Here is a 20329-nt window from a genome sequence, read left to right as displayed (position 1 = left end):
AGCACGCCAGGCTTCCATGTCCATCACCAACTCCTGGAGCTTGCTCAAACTCATGTCCATTCAGTCACTGATGCCATCCAACCAGCTCATCCTCTGTCGTCCCCTTCTCACTCCTTCAATCTTTCCCAGTATTAGGGTCTTTTCCAGTGAACCAATTCTTTGCATCAGGTGGCCAAAATGTTGGAGTTTCAGCATCAGTCCTTCCAATGAATATTCAGGACTGATTTCCTTTAGGATTAACTGGTTGGACCTCCTTGCAGTCCAAGGGACTCTTAAAGAGTCTTCTCCAACACCACAGTTCAAAAGCATCCATTCTTTGACGCTCAACTTTCTTTATGGTCCAAATCTCACATCCATATATGACTACTGGAAAAACCATAGCTTTGACTAGACAGACTTTTGTTGGTAAAGTAATGTCTCTGCTTTTCAACATGCTGTTTAGGTTGGTTATAGCTTTTCTTCCAAGGAGCAAGCGTCTTTTAATTTCATGGCTGCAGTCACCATCTGCAGTGATTTCGAAACCCAAGAAAATAAAGTCTGTTACTGTTTCCACTGTTTCTCCATCTATTTACCATGAAGTGATGGGACTGGATGCTATGATCTTAGTTATTTGACTGCTGAATTTTAAGCCAGCTTTTTCACTCTCCTCTTTCACTTTCATCAAGAGGTTTTTTAGTTCCTCTTCACTTTCTGCCATAAAGGTGGTGTCATCTGCGTATATGAGGTTATTGATATTTCTCCTGGAAATATTGATTCTAGCTTGTGCTTCATCCAGTCCAGCATTTCACATGATGTTTTCTGCATATAAGTTAAATAAGCAGGGTGACAATATACAGCTTTGATGTACTCCTTTCCCAATTTGGAACCAGTTTGTTGTTCCATGTCCAGTTCTAACTGTTGCTTCTTGACCTGCATACAGATTTCTCAGGAGGCAGGTAAGGTGGTCTGGTATTCCCATCTCTTAAAGAATTTTCCATCCATGCATTACTCTGGGGAATATGTGAAAGTGATACTCCTACCTAGATGGACTGAGGGGCTTTACTTCTTGTGAACTGCAGGAGAAGGATGTAATTTCATACTCCATGAAGATCAGCCTGCTCCCAGGAAATAAAATTTGAGATGCTCACAAATCTATTAAGGTGCTGGAATTCCAGCTGAGCTATTTGAAATCCTAAAAGATGACGCTGTTAGTGCTACGCTCAATATGCCAGCAAATTTGGAAAGCTCAGCAGTGGCCACAGTACTAAAAAAGGTCAGTTTTCATTCCAATCCCAAAGAAAGGCAATTCAAAGAGTGTTAAAACTACCACACAGTTGCATTCATTTCACAAGCTAGCAAGGTAATGCTAAACATCTTTTAAGCTAGACTTCAACAGTATGTGAACCAAGAACTTTGAGATGTTCTAGTTGGATTTAGAAAAGACAGAGAAGCCAGAGATCAAATTGCTGTCATCCATTGGATCATAGAAAAAGCAAGGGAATTCCAGAAAAACATCTATTTCTGCTTTATTTACTACACTAAAGCCTTTGACTGTGTGGATCACAACAAACTGGAAAATTCTTAAAGAGACGGGAATACTAGACCACTTTACCTGCCTCCTGAGAAACCTGTGTGCAGGTCGAGAAGCAACAGTTAGAACCAGACATGGAACAATGGAATGGTTCAAAATTGGGAAAAGAGTATGACAAAGCTATATATTGTCACCCTGCTTATTTAACTTACATTCAGAAGGGAGGGAAAGTCTAGGCCAGATACTTTACAGGGTCTCAAGGAAAAGGCAAGACAAGGGCAGAGCAAACAGCTTAAGATTGGCTATTTCAATAGGAAATGGCAACCCATTCTAATATTCTTGCCTGGGAAATCTCATGGACAGAGGAGCCATGCAGGTACAGCCCATGGGGCACAAAGAGTTGGACACCATTTAGTAACTAAACAAAAACAATAAAGTCGAATAACTCAGGTGAAAGATTTGGTGTACAGGAGTGATATCTAGTTGCCTGGAGCCTGGCCCTGGAATGATTGGGCAAAAGAATATTGAGGAATAAGGTATATAATATGGATTTTTAAAAAGAGTGTTCCTTGCTGGGTAGGACAATCACTGTTGATACAGGCAAAGGAGACATTGGTTATCAATAGCCTGAGACAAGCACAAAACACATAACTACTATTGAAACTTGAGAGGAGTCATCAGTTAGATCTATTAAACCATGTGCTCCATTGCGGTCGTGTCTGACTCTTTGCAGCCTCATGGACCTGCAGTCACCAGACTCTTCTGTCCATGGAATTTTCTAGGCAAGAATACTGGAATGGGTTGCCATTTCCTACTCTAGGCCATCTTCTCCGCCCAGGGATTGAACCCGCCTCTCTTGCCTCTCCTGCACTGGTAAGTGGATTCTTTACCGCCTGAGAAGCACCACCTGAGAAGCCCATTAAACTATAACTTGCTTAATAAATAAATGAGCTGTAAAATGCCTTCATGTCATTCAAGCATTACAGCCTAAACAATTAAGATGTTTGCCAGAGTTGTTTTTCAGGAAATTGGATGCCTACTCCATTTCCTCTAAGGGTTTCTTGCCCACAGTAGTAGATATAATGGTCATTTGAGTTAAATTCACTCACTCTAGTCCATTTTAGTTCCCTGATTCTTAAAATGTCTATGTTCACTCTTGCTATCTCCTGTTTGACCACTTCCAATTTGCATTGATTCATGGACCTAACATTCCAGGTTCCTATGCAATATTGCTCTTTACAGCATCGGACTTACTTCCATCACCAGTCACATCCACAAATGGGTGTTGTTTTTGATTTGGCTCCTCCCTTAGGAAAGACCTAAGGTTTTATGAGTTCTGTGCTGGAAACCTGGACAAAGGCCAAATATGTATTTCTTGTTATAAATCTTATTACTGCACTGCTGTAGTAAACAAATATGGATGTGTTCATAGAGAATTCAGAAACCTTGTCATCCTACATCGTGGCTTCATTTTTGCCTTAGTGAATGTGATTTTTCAAACGTTCAACAGTGTAAAATCAAAATAAATGTGTATCTTCTGAATGTTATATTACTAATATCATCTATATGCTTATTCTTTGTTTGATTTATCTCTAAGAAGATAGATGTGAATGAATAAGTTATACTTTTGTTCCTACAATTATTTTTCAGTTTTTTGCTTTAAATATCTCATATATTTAAATCATAGGGAGAGATTTTTCATATGATTAAATTCTTGGGCAAACTCCATGCAACCTATAATAAATAATCCTTAATTACAAATATAAATTTAAGTGAAAAGGAATGGAATGAAATAATATGCAAATACTAACCAAAAGAGTGTTGGAGAGGTTATTTTAATATAAGAAAAACTTAAGGAAAAATAATATGACCAAAGAAAACATATGGCAATTTTATAATATTAAACAAGTAATTTAATCAAGAAGATTTAAAAATGCTAAATTGGGGATTTCTGGTACTCCAGTGGTTAGAATTCTGTGCTTTTACTGCAAGGGTCACAGGTTTGATCTCTGGTCAAACTAATATCTTGCAAGCCAAATGGCCATAAATAAATAAATGCTAAGTGTATTTGTACCTAAGAATAGGCTTTCAAAATTTTTTCCTCTCAATAATTAATAGAATAGGCAGGAAAATAATAAGGATACAGAAGACATGACCAATATCATCAGCTATCCTGATTCAGTAAATATATGTAAGACATTACTTCAGTCTACAACAGAATACACATTCTTTTCAGGTACACATAGTACATTCCTCCAAGCTAAATAAAACTCTGGGGGCATAAGGTAAATTTCAGTAAGTTTTAAAATAAGAACTATTAAGTATCAAAGAGTAAGAGAAATTGTGTGTTAGTCGCTCAGTTGTGTCTGACTCTTTGCAACTCCATAGACTGTCCCAGCCTGCCAGGCTCCTCTGTCCATGGGGTTCTCCAAGCAAGAATACTGGAGTGGGTGCCATTTTCTTCTCCAAGGAATCTTCTAGACCCAGGGATCGGACCCAGGTCTCCTGCGTTGTGGCGGAATCTTTACCACCTGAGCCACCAGGGAAGCAAAAGAAATAAGGAAACCAACAGAAGATAAATTAGGAGCACAGCTTTTTTAAACGGGCAAGAATAATTTTTTTAACTTTTTTTTTTTTCTTTTTTTACTGTACCACATGGCATGTGAGACCTAGTTCACTGACCAGAAATCAAACCCATGCCCCCTATGTTGGAAGTCTGATATCTTAACCACTGGACTGCTGGGGAAGTCCCAAGAACAATTTAAATGTATCACTAAAAACCAAAATATTTTGTGTGGAAAATTGATGAATAATTTATTTTAGAATTGCAGGTTTCTATTCCACAAAGCTCATGAAAGTTAAAATGTAAAGAGTAAAAGACTATTATCTCCAGTGTCTAAAACCGCCAAAGGATGAGCACACAGGACCTACAAGGAAACTGTATTAATTAGAACAAGAAATACAACTCCAACCTAAATAACAAAAATAAGAGCAATCAGTGGAAGAAGGAATTGAGGTGATTATCAGGCATATGATAAGATAAACCCATTGACATATGAGAACTGAATACCAAATACAGCACTCTTTAGAGAACACAGAATGTAAAGAACACTCTAAAACATCTGAAATTTTTAGAACCAACCTCATTAAAAAAAATTCTGGCAGACTACGGTCAAATAATCGAATGCAACTGAGCATACACATATCTCATGAAAATAAATATAAATATCATTAAGACAGTATTAGCAAATAAAATTCAGCAATGTATAAAAGGAATTTTCTACCATAGCCAGAGAGATTTCTTTTAGTGGTGTTGGACTTATTTAATATGAGAAAAACAAGGAATGTTATCCACCATATTAACAGGTTAAAGAAGAAAAATCACATATCATTTGGTGCAGAAAACTCACTAGCATAGTTGAATGTAGCAAAGTCCTGTGTACAGTTCTTTTTATATATATTTGTAAATACACGTGTGTATATGGTAGACAGAGGGTTATAGATGTAAATGAACTGTGTTCTATATATTAGTAATACGTAGAAAACAATTGAATAATTAAAATTTCTAAATCTATAGCATAAAAAGTAAAATACTTAGGAATAAATATAATTAAATATATGCAAATTCTTTGATTATATTCATTCCTCAGTTATTTTATTGAAAACTACAAAATTACCTTTTTCAGTATTACTGAAAACTTCAAAGCTTAGCTGAAATACAGAAAAACACTTCTGCTCAGATGTGGTCTTCTTTACAGACTGGGGCCTGGTTGACTGGAGTCAACGAAAAAGAAGGGAACAGGAGAGAGAGCAAGCAATATCTCTCAGGTTACGTAGAAAACCAATAAAGCCCATGCACAGGACTTGTACCGCTCACGAAGGCACAGGGCATCCTCTCAAGGAGGTCTTGAAAGCCTGGGCAAGAAAGTGAGCTCGTCAGGCTTCCACGCTCTGAAGAGAATGAAGACAGAAAGAAGGACGCGGGGGACCCAGGTCTCTAGTGGAGCAAAGGTATTTTATTAGCAGAAATGTAGGCTTACATATCTTTTAGTAAAATGATTATCAGCTATTACAAAGAATGAAATTCCATCAGTTGCAACAAAATGGATAGTCTAATACATACAAGGTCGCTGACACTGAAAAGAGTCACTGAAGGGAGTTACAGGGAGGAATCCAAGCAGGTACTCGTTCCCATGATGTCAGTCCTGAGAACTGCATGCAGCTCTACTCGCCCCAGAATAGGAACTGATGAGGAATAGAGAATCCTTGAGAAACGGCACACAAAGGAGAGTGCAACATATTGCATTCCTTAAAGCTGAACGTGCCCTGACACTCAGAGAAATTAAAGACGACCTAAATAAATGGAGCAAATCTTCTTATAGAATTTGATTTCACTTTTTCCTCATCTGAGAGTTTTGTGCTCACTTTGGACTCCAGTATCAAGTGATGGTGTCCTGTTGAAGACTGAACCTGGTAAGCTTGAGTCATGGGAATTAAAGCTGAGCTTTCATTTACTACGCATATCCACCTAAGGCCAGTTTACCTGAGGACAGTAGGGGCAGGGAGGCTGGTGGGGGGTGAGGTTCTGGTTCCTGGAGGAAGCGAGCACCTGAAAGCCTCTGAATCAACTCAAGAGAGTATGGATGGTCAGGAGTCATTTCCTGGTCTTCCAGTGTGAAAGGTTCGAAGTACTGTTGGGAGAATGACTAGAGGATGGCATGCAATTCTCCAGGTAATAATCCCAACAACCATGTGCTATGAATACTGTTGTTTCCCGCTTTCAGAAAAGAGCAAACAGAGGCTTAGAGAAGTGAGGCTTTCTGGCTAATGTACCATAATCAATAATGGGGTTACAGGCCCTGAAGTCAGACACTGGGTACCATGTGGTAGGTTGCATTGCCAATTTGAAGCCAAACACATGATTGGTTCTAGTGTAAGTTCAAAGGTTGTGAATTTGAAAGTAAGATATAGAAAAATTATGCTACCACCCTAAGCTGTGGTTAAGACCCACACTTCTGATGCAGGGGCATGAGTTTGATCTCTGGCTGGAGAACTAGTATCTCACATGCCTTGGGGTGCAGTTAAAAAATTGCTCTTGCCTGTTTCAAAAAAATATACTCCTGAGGGAAAATATTTCTTAAACTATAAATCTTGAATCATCTTGCCTAGAAGAACATACCCCTAATGCAACTGGCTACCTGAAATTGATGACGTCCTTCTGTATGTGTGATTATTTTTTTCCTAAATGAATTTTAAATGGCACAGATTGTACACACTGCCACCCTATATAATTTTAAATCATTCCTGTTAAGGCTCCTCACAGGTCCATGGTGTGTGTGTGTGGATTTTGATAGGCATTGCCCAGAACTGCACATAGGCAGCCTTGCCTCGCCTCCCAGCACACAGGTGCCTGGGAGCCCAGGTCCCTGATGATGAGGACCATGTAGCCAGTACTAATTGTGTACCATGCACTGGCTTAAGCACTTAATAACACAACCTCACCAAGATATGGTCCTGTTTTAGTGAATGGACACGTATGTTTGAGGAATATTTAAGCAACTTCACAGAGGTCTGCAAGAGAGGTTTTATCTTCAATTTTCATTCCACATCATGGAGGTGAAGCTGCTGGCCTTGGGTCCAAAATTCAGAGGCTGGTCTTTTCAGTCTGTGAACCTCCAAAACAGCCCACATCAGCGTGTCTCACTCAGGATATGGAATGCCTGCTGGAGATTTTACAGGAAGCAGACCCTCACAGAGGGAAAACTGCTGACCACAAGCAGATGGACCCAGGCCTGTTGAAATTTCACCTTGAAGCCAACAAATCTGAGAATTGAGCACAAGCAGATCACACATGCTGCAGCCCACTTCCTCACACAGCCTTTAAATCCTTTGTCTCTTAACCGGCAGCTTGGAGATGGTCTTAGGACATTAGTCCACCGTCTTCCCAGACTGCTGGTCTCCTAAATAAAGCAACTTTTCCTTTCCCACCAACGTTTGTCTGCTTTTTCCAGTGGCAAGAAGTTGAACTTGGGTTTGGTACCAGCCTCATACGGTTACAGAGATTCTGAGGTGTGATATGCAGCCTGAGGTTTGGGAGCAACTGGCAGGCTAAGAAGACAGGAGGCTCTCCATAAATGATTTGTTTGCTCCCTCCTTCTGACCAGGGGCTTCCCTTCTGCGACTGGAGGCAAACTGGGGCCTACAATACCCAGAATTCTCGATGCCACAGTATTTCACCTCTCTGCCAGTCATGGCCCAGGAGAGCGGCCTTTTCCTGTGAGCAATTCACTTTGGACCAGAGCTTCCAGAGTCCCATCTCATCTCTGGGGGTGCAGAATGCTGGAGAAGAGACTAGCACCTCCGTCCTAGGGCGAGACATGCTCAGCCGTGTCTGATTCTTTGTGACCTCATGGACTGTAGCCCACCAGGCTCCTCTGTCCATGGGATTTTCCAGCAAGAATACTGGAATTGCTTGTCATTTCCTTCTCCAGGGGATCTCCCCAACCCAGGGGTCAAACCCATGTCATCTGCATTGGCAAGTGAATTCTTTACCACTGAACCACCTGGGAAGCCCTCCCTGAGGAGACAGGTTCAATCAAAGCCATAGTTACATGGAGAGATTCCCACAGAACCCAGAGAAGTGAGGGATCAAAGGCATCCCAGGCATGTTCAGGTGCTTGGAGGTGAGGCTGAGCTGTGAGTGTACAATGAACCATTAGTCTCTTTCCTTGTGGGGGGTAGACAACAGAGGGACAGAGTTCAGGCCTGAAATGGCTGGCTGAGAGTCTTGACCTCTACTCTGAGGGTGACAGGAGCTCTGGGAAATTTGGTGCAAGTCTCAGCAGGCTGCCTCTGGCAGCATAGAGAACACACCGTAAAGGAGGCAGAGCCATGGTGGAGTTGGAGCCAGGGCAGGTGTGGGAATAAAGCAAGCCCATCCACACAAGATAAATGAAGGCCACCTATTCAGAGCTTGGTAATAACAAGGGAGTTGGGCACCTTCACATCCCTGAAGCTGAGGTTCACAGGCAAGTGAGGAGGAGGGCTGATTGAACCCTAATTTGGAAGTGGCTATAAATTAGTTTCAGTTTCTGCAGAGGTTATAGACCAGAATTTTAGGTTTGTTTTTTTTTTTTTTTTTGAAGTTTTTTTGTATTGGGATATAAACAGTTAGGGGCTTTCCTGGTGACTCAGACAGTAAAGAACCCGCATGTTAATGCAGGAGACTCAGGTTCGATTCCTGCATCGGGAAGATTCCCTGGAGGAGGGAATGGCAATCCACTTCAGTATTCTTGCCGGGAGAATCCCACGGACAGAGGAGCCTGGCAGGCTATAGTCAATGGGGTCACGAAGAATCAGACACGACTGAGTGATTAACACTTTCACTTTCACTTTTTCATAGCCAATTAACAATGTTGTGATAGTTTCAGGTGAACAGCAAAGGGATCTAGCCATACATACATACATTCTCCATGTATCCATGTATACATTCTCCCCCAGCTCCCCTCCCATCCAAGCTGCCACATAACATTGAGCAGTACAGTAGGTCTTTGTTGGTTATCCATTTAAAATGTCTCAGTATGTACGTGTCCATCCCAAACTCCCTAACTCTCCCTTGCCCCCTGGCAACCATACGCTCATTGAGAATTTTGGTTTTATATGTGGTCACACCACAGAGGCAGAGACTATCGCAGTCATCTGAATGAATGTCGGTGGGCTGCACGGGGGTGATTGCTGTGAAAGTGGTACAAGAAGTTGTGGTTCTAGGCTGTGACTTTAACTCTATTTATCTGCTTTTGACTCCACTGGGTCTTCATTACTGTGGAGCTACTCTGTAGTTGAGGTGCATGGGCTTCTCACTGCAGAGCTCTTGCTGCAGAGCTAGGGCTCTAAAGCACAGGCTCCGTAGGTGTGTCACACAGGCTTAGCTGCTCCATGGCATTCAAGCTGTACTTTTACTAAAGCTGGCTTTATTTTCTGGAGTGGATTATGAGAGAGGAAAGTCGAGGCGAGAGAACCCAAACTTCTTGGTTTAGCTGCTGAAAGGATGCAAATGCCAGCCAGTGAAATGGGGAAGTCTGTTGTCAAGTTAATATTCAGAGAATCAGGTGTAGAAATATTGTGACCGTTGTGGGGGCAACATGTGTGTGATAAACAGCACAATGACCTCCCTTTTCTAATTCCTGGAACCTTTGCCCATTTTGGATTTACACCCTCCAGATGTAAGATGATAAACTTGTGTTGATTTAAGCCACCTGTTCCGGCAGTGATAGGGAAACTAACACAATGTACACTGAGAAATGGAAGCGGGCTGAGAGTAAGTGAGGGGTGCATGAGGTTCTGGGTACCCGGGATTTGAAGAAAGGAAAGGACCAGCTTGCAGGGCCTTTAGACCAGGAATGGGGGCTTTGGCAGTGGGGGCCATTGGAGGTTTGCGACAAGATGGCAGCCTGGTTGCATTGCCAAGTGCTCTCTCCGTGCTGTGTGCAGGGTGACCTGTGGGGAGCCCAGTGTGACATCTGTGGTGTGGGACAGAAGCCTGGGGGTAGGTAGCTCAAGATGTGAGGGAGCCACAATCTGAAGAGCAAAGTGCATGCGAGGAGGGAGTGTTAACTGATGGTCCCTGTCATTGGAGCCGTAAGTAGAAAGAGTGAGCCCAGATTTAGGAATTATGTCCAGGAAGTATGTTACAGGGTTCCCAAGGGGAACTGGGCCAGGCACAGACTCTTTTTTTTTTTTTTAATTTTACTTACTTGTTTGTTTGGCTGTGTTGGGTCTTCACTGACACTTGGGCTTTCTCTAGTTGTGGCACAAGGGCTTCTCGTTGCAGTGTCTTCGCTTGTTGCAGAGCATTGACTCTGAGCACAAGGGCTTCAGTAGTTGTGGCACAGGGCTTAATTGCTCCATGGCATGTGGGCTCTTCCTGGATTAGGGATGGAATCTCTGTGTCCTGCATTGGCAGGTGGCTCCTTTACCACTGAGCCACCAGGAAAGCCCAGGCATGGACTTTAGATGGCATCTATCTCCCAACCCACTCATCGTTGCTGTGGGCTGATACAGTGCTCGCTGGGGGTGGTCAGGAGACAGCGAGGTCCAGCGGTGCCAGTGCCTGGTACTCCTGTGACCTGGCAACCTGGGGACATGAGGGAGCAGGACATTGCTATGGGTGGGCAGCGTGGGGATGCTCAGTGGAGGTAATTCTCATGGACCTTGTGTCCCGTCTGAGGATGTGTTGGTGTGCTTCTCCCTGGAAGAATGGAGGCTCCTTGGTGAGGCCCAGAGGCTCCTGTATGGGAATGTGATGCTGGAGATCTTGGCACTTTTAGCCTCCCTGGGTAAGGCCCTCACACCAACCCCATCTCTTTTTTCCTTTTCCCCAGGGTCCACCCTGTCCTTCCCACACTGCTTTCTTGCTGTGTCTCCTGGAGGAGATGCCAGGGCTGAGCTCTGTGGCATGTCCTCACTTCTTACTGAGCAGCCCCAAAGCCACACAAGCCGAGGTTTAAGGGATCACAAGGCATGGTTGGCCCAGTGGAGCCCATTAATTATAGTTGCTTTCTGGGCTGATGAATCTGTCCAGAGTTATGACACCTCTGTGCCCAAGATTCTGGCCCCTTGTTCCAGGTGACATTTTTCTGAAACTCCATCCTATCAGAGTTTCAAGCACTCATATAGTCACTACTTAATGGAGACTCTGGATGGTTCCTTCACAGTTCTTTTCATAATTATTATTATTATTATTTTGAGCATGCAGTGCAGCATGTGGGATCTTAGTTCCCCCACCAGGGATCAAACCTGAGCCCCTGCATTGGAAGCGCAGAGTCTTAACCACTGGACCATCAGAAAGTCCCAGTGATAATTATTATTTTTTAACTGGTAGTCTGTCACAAGATGGGTTCCTCTGAGCCTGTACTCACCTGTCCTGGGTTTGCCTTAGGAATCATACCCACCAGATGACACTTCATCATGTAGCTGGAGCAGAGGGAGGAGCCCTGTATGCCTGCCCAGGTGGAGATGACTCCAGCCACAGAGAAAGAGCCTCATATGGAACGTGGTGTGTGGACACAGAGAAGAGTGGGATGTCAAAGTTGGGTTCAAATACAGAAATATCAACTGTTCTAGCCAGTGTTTGATTTCAAGTCTTATGTAGGTAGCTCTGCATTTAAAAAATCCACTTGCACTGCAGGAGACACAGGTTTAATCCCTGGGTTGGGAAGATTGCCAAGAAAAGGGCATGGCAACCCACTCCAGTATTCTTGCCTAGGAAGTCCCATGGATAGAGGAGCCTGGTGGGCTGTAGTCCATGGGGTCACAAATAGTTGGACATGACTGAAGTGACTGAGCATGCACACACGTGGCCACACAGCAAATCTACCTATTCTTCCCCATATTCTGGGCACTGTGACTTACTTCTAGTCTGACTTCTGGACCCTAGCATCTCCCTTACTGGGAGATGCTCCTTACTGCTCAGTCTGCATTCGTCTACAGCATTGGCCTGCAGTGCATGTCTCATGAGAGGTGCACATATGCTTCAGTCATCTTTGAACACCAGCTACTCACTTGTAACTGGAGTTTTCTGGACCTTGACATGCCTTTCTCCCTAGCACTCACCTTCCCCAATAACCAACCTCCTCCTGGAAGCTGTTTGTTGAACCCTGTACTCATGTCCTTGCTGTCAGGAGGCCTCCCCCACTCTTTGACATTCAGAGGCCCCACACTGCACAGCAACCCCTTCCCCAACCTGTCCCACCTCACTCTCCTGTGAATAGTCCCATGGACTTACCCTGGGTGTGTCAGATATGTTTATGGTGGGGTTGTCCCCTCCCTGAAAGTCAACATGTGTCTCATCAGGCATTCCGCTGGTTGCAGATCATTGCCATGGAGTGGAGGCTGAGGCTGCTTCCTCCGAGCAGACTGTTTCTTTAGAAGGAATGTCACCATTTAGGACTCCTGTGGCAGGTCTGAAGACCCAGCCATATGACATGTCTGGCCCAGTATCAAAAGACATCTTTCATCCTACTGAATAACCAGGAGGGGAAGGCCAGGCAGAAGCCACACAAGTGTGAGGCCTATGGGAGACAGTTCTGGTTCAGTGCAGACCTCCATCAGCACCAGAAACACAGTGGAGAGAAATTCTCCACAGCACAATGGAGAGAAATTCTTCAGGAAGGATGAGACCAGGGACTCTGAAAAGCTACAGAATCTGTGTGATGGAGCAGATCTATGAATGCGGTGAAGGCAGAATGCACATGCCAGCCACCTCTGACCTTCAGCATTGGGTGTCTCATGACAGAATGAAGCCCCCACATGAGCACTAGGTGTGGGGGAGCCCTTGGTACTGGACAGAAGATTAAAAAATGCAGTGAATATGGGAAAGCATTCACCTAGAAACACACACTTGCTCGACACCAGAGAATCCACACTGGAGAGAGACCTCATGTGTGCAGCAAGTGTGGGAAATTCTTCAGCCAAAGCTGTGACCTTTTCAAACATCAGACCATACACACCGGTGAAAGGCCTTACAGATGCAATGAATGCATGAAATTTTTCAGACAGGTCTCTGGCCTGCTTGAACACAGGCGAGTTCACACAGAGAAAGGCTCTTTCAGTGCAATACCTGCAGAAAATTCTTTAGCAGCAAGTCAAACCTCATTCAACACCAGGAGGTTCACACAGGAGCAAGGCCATACATGTGCAGTGAATGTGGGAAAGTGTTCAACTGCAAACACACACTGATTCTGCACCAGAGAACTCACACTGGAGAAAAGCCCTATGAGTGCAGCGAATGTGGGAAGACCTTCAGCCAAAGCTCCCACCTTAATGTACACTGGCAAGTCCACACAGTGACTACAAGTGCAGGAAATGTGGGAAAGCCTTCAGTTGCATCTCTAAACTCATTCAGCACCAGAAGGTTCATTCTGGAGAAAAGCTTTATGAGTGTAGCAGGTGTGGGAAGGCCTTTGCTCAAAGGCCGAACCTTACTCAGCACTGGAAGGTTCACATGGGAGCAAGAGCTTATGTTTGCAGTGACTACGGGAAGAATTCAACTGCAAATGCATGCTTGTTCTCCACCAGAGGACTCATACTGGAGAAGAACCGTGAGAGTGCAGGCAATGTGGGAGATCTCTTAGCCAATGCTCCCAGCTTACTGTGCACTTGAGAATTCCTGGCAGTGCCTATGAGTACAGCAGACATAGGAAAGCCTTTGTTGTTCTCTAGTCACTAAGCTGTGTCTGACTCTTTGCAACCCCATGGACCATGGAGTTTCCCAGAAAGAATATTGGAGTGGGTTGCTATGTTCTCCTCCAGGGGATCTTCCCAACCCAGGGATCGAACCCATATCTACTGCATTGGAAGGCAGATTCTTCACCACCAGGGAAGCAGGAAAGCCTTTTCCCAAAGACCAAAGTTGGACCATAAAGACTCCTGAGTGCCAAAGATGTGCCAGGTTCACCCGGACTCCTACAGCTACGCATACGATTGTTTACAGCCTCCCAACCGCGAGAGGCACGGGAAGCTTAAGATATTCAAATAGTATAGAGCCTCTCAGGGAGTTAGAAATCATCAGAATAGAACTAGTAGAAGATTTCATTGTTGAGCCAATGCTTGCTGCCAAGTTGCCACATCCCCTGTATTGTGTCCTTGGGAGTATATTAATTAATATAGTTGGTATATAGAAAAAATAAGTAGTGGCCTTGGTATTAACAACTTTAGACCCTTACGGTAATAAATTCTTTCCTTGTTGTAAGCCCACTGCACCTTTGCCCTATAGGAATGCAACTTTATCTAACACTTTCGAAGGATGCTGCCAAACTTTAAAATAATTTCTCTTAAAAAAAACAAGTTTTCTGGTTAACTAACCTTTATCGGAACAGTCGTAAAATGTTAATAGGCCTTCTGGCCAGAAGATGATGTAAATCACCTAAAGCATTTGTATACGATAGATAAGGATCAAAGACTGCTGACTTTGCATGATTTTACACCCCCTATCATCCTCTATGCACAACTTAAGGTATATAAGCTCCCTTTGAAAATAAAGCTACGGGCCTTGCTCATCAGGCTTGGTCTCCCCGTGTAGTTCTTGCTTCCTTTTCTCTCGTTTTCTTCTCTGTTCTTCCTTCAGGATGACTGATTTGGAGCGTGGGGGCTCTCTGAGACCACTTACTTGCCTGGGCTTCTAAGACTCACTCGAGAAGGTGCCTAAGGTGGGGTACCTTCAGCTATTCGAGAGGGCGCCTGCGGCCTCCATGGTCAGAGCAAGTTCGGTGTCACGAACTTTATTGATTTCCCACGTAACCCAGTCAGGTCAAGCCTCTCTCTCCCCTTTGCTGTCCTTTCGCCAACGCCGTCCTGCTGAGGATATCCCTGGATCCAACCAGGGCTGGACCCCGGTATTGTTTAATGTTAAAAAATCCTATGACAGTGATTTCCCTGGCAGTCCAGTGGTTAAGACTCAACGCTTTCAATTTGGTGGTCACAGGTTTGATGCCTGGTTGGGCCACACAGCGTGGCCTAAAATCCTGTGACAACACTAAGGTCAATTTGATTACTGATGGTAATGGTTAGGCAGTCTGGCTTGACTGTTACCAGAAAGGCATAAAAGTCTCTGCTGATATCTTCTGACTTGAGGCTTCCGAAAGCCAGGAGTCACCACCCAGATATCCATGGCTTAATCTGGAAGTGCATCACAACCCTGTGTGGATAACAGTCTGGGAAACTGCCTGGAGGTCTCTGACCCCCCAAGGTAATTCTGCATTTTCTTTGTCTTTTTATATCATATGCTACGCTTTATTATTATTATTGTTCTTTGGCCATGCCAAAGGACATGCAGAATCTTAGTTCTCCCATCAGTCATTGAACCCACACACCTGCAGTGGAAGCCCAGAGTCGTTTTAATTGCTGGATTGCCTAGGAAGTCCCTCAGATTGAACTTCTTCTTTTATTTTTTTAATGTTATATATATTTTATTATTATTATTTATTTATTTACTTTATAATATTGTATTGGTTTTGCCATACATCAACATGCATCTGCCACGGGTGTACACGTGTTCCACATCCTGAACCCCGCTCCCACCTCCCTCCCCATACCATCCCTCTGGGTCATCCCAGTGCACCAGCCTCAAGCTTCCTGTATCCTGCATCGAACCTGGACTGGCGATTCGTTTCTTATATGATATTATACATGTTTTAATGCCATTCTCCCAAATCATCCCCCGCTTCCCTCTCCCACAGAGTCCAAAAGACTGTTCTATACATCTGTGTCTCTTTTGCTGTCTCACATACAGGGTTACCATTACCATCTTTCTAAATTCCGTATATATGTGTTAGTATACTGTATTGGTGTTTTTCTTTCTGGCTTACTTCACTCTGTATAATCAGCTCCAGTTTCATCCACCTCATTAGAACTGATTCAAATATATTCTTTTTAATGGCTGAGTAATATTCCATTGTGTATATGTACCACAGCTTTCTTATCCATTCATCTGCTGATGGACATCTAGGTTGCTTCCATGTCCTGGCTATTATAAACAGTGCTGTGATGAACATTGGGGTACACGTGTCTCTTTCAGTTCTGGTTTCCTCGGTGTGTATGCCCAGCAGTGGGATTGCTGGGTTGTATGGCAGATCTATTTCCAGTTTTTTAAGGAATCTCCACACTGTTCTCTATAGTGGCTGTACTAGTTTGCATTCCCACCAACAGTGTAAGAGGGTTTCCTTTTCTCCACATCCTCTCCAGCATTTATTGCTTGTAGACTTTTGGATCACAGCCATTCTGACTGGCATGAAATGGTACCTCATTGTGGCTTTGATTTGCATTTCTCTGATAATGAGTGGTGTTGAACATCTTTTCATGTGTTTGTTAGCCATCTGTATGTCTTCTTTGGAGAAATGTCTATTTAGTTCTTTGGCCCATTTTTTGATTGGGTCGTTTATTTTTCTGGAATTGAGCTGCAGGAGTTGCTTGTATGTTTTTGAGATTAGTTGTTTTTCAGTTGCTTCATTTGCTATTATTTTCTCCCATTCTGAAGGCTGTCTTTTCACCTTGCTTATAGTTTCTTTTGTTGTGCAGAAGCTTTTAATTTTAATTAGATCCCATTTGTTTATTTTTGCTTTTATTTCCAATATTTTGGGAGGTGGGTCATAGAAGATCCTGCTGTGATGTATGTTGGAGAGTGTTTTGCCTATGTTCTCCTCTAGGAGTTTTATAGTTTCTGGTCTTATGTTTAAATATTTAATCCAGTTTGAGTTTATTTTTGTGTATGGTGTTAGAAAGTGTTCTAGTTTCATTCTTTTACAAGTGGTTGACCAGTTTTCCCAGCACCACTTGTTAAAGAGATTGTCTTTAATCCATTGTATACTCTTGCCTCCTTTGTCAAAGATAAGGTGTCCATATGTGTGTGGATTTATCTCAGGGCTTTCTATTTTGTTCCCTTGGTCTATATTTCTGTCTTTGTGCCAGTACCATACTGTCTTGATGACTGTGGCTTTGTAGTAGAGCCTGAAGTCAGGCAGGTTGATTCCTCCAGTTCCATTCTTCTTTCTCAAGATTGCTTTGCTTATTTGAGGTTTTTTGTATTTCCATACAAATTGTGAAGTTATTTGTTCTAGCTCTGTGAAAAATACCATTGGTAGCTTGATAGGGATTGCATTGAATCTATAGATTGCTTTGGGTAGTATACTCATTTTCACTATATTGATTCTTCTGATCCATGACCATGGTATATTTCTCCATCTATTAGTGTCCTCTTTGATTTCTTTCACCAGTGTTTTATAGTTTTCTATATATAGGTCTTTAGTTTCTTTAGGTAGGTATATTCCTAAGTATTTTATTCTTTTCATTGCAATGGTGAATGGAATTGTTTCCTTAACTTATCTATTTTCTCATTATTAGTGTACAGGAATGCAAGGGATTTCTGTGTGTTGATTTTATATTCTGCAACTTTACTATATTCATTGATTAGCTCTAGTAATTTTCTGGTGGAGTCTGTAGGGTTTTCTATGTAGAGGATCACGTCATCTGCAAACAATGAGAGTTTTACTTCTTCTTTTCTAATTTGGATTCCTTTTATTTCTTTTTCTGCCCTGATTGCTGTGGCCAAAACTTCCAAAACTATGTTGAATAGTAGTGGTGAGAGTGGGCACCCTTGTCTTGTTCCTGACTTTAGGGGAAGTGCTTTCAATTTTTCACCATTGAGGATAATGTTTGCTGTGGGTTTGTCATATATAGCTTTTATTATGTTGAGGTATGTTCCTTCTATTCCTGTTTCTGGAGAGTTTTTATCATAAAAGGATGTTGAGTTTTATCAAAGGCTTTCTCTGCATCTATTGAGATAATAATATGGCTTTTATTTTTCAATTTGTTAATGTGGTGTATTACATTGATTGATTTGCAGATATTGAAGAATCCTTGCATCCCTGGGATAAAGCCCACTTGATCATCATGTATGATCTTTTTAATGTGTTGTTGGATTCTGATTGCTAGAATTTTATTAAGGATTTTTGCATCTATGTTCATCAGTGATATTGGCCTGTAGTTTTCTTTTTTTGTGGCATCTTTGTCAGGTTTTGTTATTAGGGTGATGGTGGCCTCATAGAATGAGTTTGGAAGTTTACCTTCCTCTGCAATTTTCTGGAAGAGTTTGAGTAGGATAGGTGTCAGCTCTTCTCTAAATTTTTGGTAGAATTCAGCTGTGAAGCCGTCTGGACCTGGGCTTTTATCTGCTGGAAGATTTCTGATTATAGATTCAATTTCCGTGCTTGTGATGGGTCTGTTAAGATTTTCTATTTCTTCCTGGTCCAGTTTTGGAAAGTTGTACTTTTCTAAGAATTTGTCCATTTCTTCCATGTTGTCCATTTTATTGGCATATAATTGCTGATAGTAGTCTCTTATGATCCTTTGTATTTGTGTGTTGTCTGTTGTGATCTCTCTATTTTCATTTCTAATTTTATTGATTTGATTTTTCTCCTTTTGTTTCTTGATGAGTCTGACTAATGGTTTGTCAATTTTATTTATCCTTTCAAAGAACCAGCTTTGGCTATGTTGATTTTTGCTATGGTCTCCTTTGTTTCTTTTGCATTTATTTCTGCCCTAATTTTTAAGATTTCTTTCCTTCTACTAACCCTGGGGCTCTTCGTTTCTTCCTTTTCTAGTTGCTTTAGGTGTAGAGTTAGGTTATTTATTTGACATTTTTCTTGTTTCTTGAGGTATGCCTGTATTGCAATGAACTTTCCCCTTAGCAGTGCTTTTACAGTGTCCCATAGGTTTTGGGTTGTTGTGTTTTCATTTTCATTCATTTCTATACACATTTTGATTTCTTCTTTGATTTCTTCTGTGATTTGTTGCTTATTCAGCAGCGTGTTGTTCAGCCTCCATATGTTGGAATTTTTAATAGTTCTTCTCCTGTAATTGAGATCTAATCTTACTGCATTGTGGTCAGAAAAGATGCTTGGAATGGTTTCCATTTTTTTGAATTTACCAAGGCTAGATTTAAGGCCCAGGATGTGATCTATCCTGGAGAAGTTTCCATGTGCGCTTGAGAAAAAGGTGAAATTCATTGTTTTGGGGTGAAATGTCCTATAGATATCAATTAGGTCTAACTGGTCTATTGTATCATTTAAAGTTTGTGTTTCTTTGTTAATTTTCTGTTTAGTTGATCATAGGTGTGAATGGGGTGTTAAAGTCTCCCACTATTATTGTGTTATTGTTAATTTCCCCTTTCATACTGTTAGCATTTGTCTTACATATTGCGGTGCTCCTATGTTGGGTGCATATATATTTATAATTGTTATATCTTCTTGGATTGATCCTTTGATCGTTATGTGGCGTCCTTCTGTGTCTCTTTTTACAGACTTTGTTTTAAAGTCTACTTTATCTGATATGAGTATTGTTACTCCTGCTTTCTTTTGATCTCTATTTGCATGGAATATCTTTTTCCAGCCCTTCACTTTCAGTCTGTATGTGTCCCCTGTTTTGAGGTGGGTCTCTTGTAGACAACATATATAGGGGTCTTGTTTTTGTATCCATTCAGCCAGTCTTTGTCTTTTGGTTGGGGCATTCAACCCATTTACGTTTAAGGTAATTATTGATAAGTATGATCCCGTTGCCATTTACTTTATTGCTTTGGGTTCGAGTTTACACACCATTTTTGTGTCTCCTGTCTAGAGAATATCCTTTAGCATTTGTTGGAGAGCTGGTTTGGTGGTGCTGAATTTTCTCAGCTTTTGCTTGTCTGAAAAGCTTTTGATTTCTCCTTCATATTTGAATGAGATCCTTGCTATGTACAGTAATCTGGGCTGTAGGTTATTTTCTTTCATCACTTTAACTATGTCTTGCCATCCTCTCCTGGCCTGAAGAGTTTCTATTGAACGATCAGCTGTTATCCTTATGGGAATCCCCTTGTGTGTTTGTTGTTTTTCCCTTGCTGCTTTTAATATTTGTTCTTTGTGTTTGATCTTTGTTAATTTGATTAATATGTGTCTTGGGGTGTTTCGCCTTGGGTTTATCCTGTTTGGGACTTTCTGGGTTTCTTGGACTTGAGTGATTATTTCCTTCCCCATTTTAGGGAAGTTTTCAACTATTATCTCCTCAAGTATTTTCTCATGGTCTTTCTTTTTGTCTTCTTCTTCTGGGACTCTTATGATTTGAATGTTGTGGCGTTTAATATTGTCCTGGAGGTCTCTGAGATTGTCCTCATTTCTTTTAATTCGTTTTTCTTTTTTCCTCTCTGATTCATTTATTTCTACCATTCTATCTTCTATTTCACTAATCCTATCTTCTGCCTCCGTTATTCTACTATTTGTTGCCTCCAGAGTGTTT

The 20329-nt window shown here is 42.0% G+C and overlaps 1 protein-coding gene across 1 annotated transcript; it reads left to right on the top strand.

Moving 5' to 3' along the window:
* The first annotated feature begins 10712 nt into the window (after positions 1 to 10712).
* ZNF671 (zinc finger protein 671) lies at positions 10713 to 13612 on the top strand. Its single transcript, XM_070388001.1, is given in 10 exon segments — positions 10713 to 10845; positions 11448 to 11597; positions 12380 to 12525; positions 12527 to 12649; positions 12651 to 12697; positions 12699 to 12810; positions 12812 to 13100; positions 13103 to 13348; positions 13351 to 13545; positions 13548 to 13612. Coding segments are annotated over 10 exon segments (1407 nt in total). The 5' UTR covers positions 10713 to 10811.
* Positions 13613 to 20329: the final 6717 nt, after the last annotated feature.

Source organism: Bos mutus, chromosome 18 (genome assembly GCF_027580195.1).
Source record: "Bos mutus isolate GX-2022 chromosome 18, NWIPB_WYAK_1.1, whole genome shotgun sequence".
Lineage (NCBI taxonomy): Eukaryota > Metazoa > Chordata > Mammalia > Artiodactyla > Bovidae > Bos > Bos mutus.
Note: the sequence above shows the minus strand (reverse complement) of the source record. Positions and strands in the feature narration are given on the sequence as shown.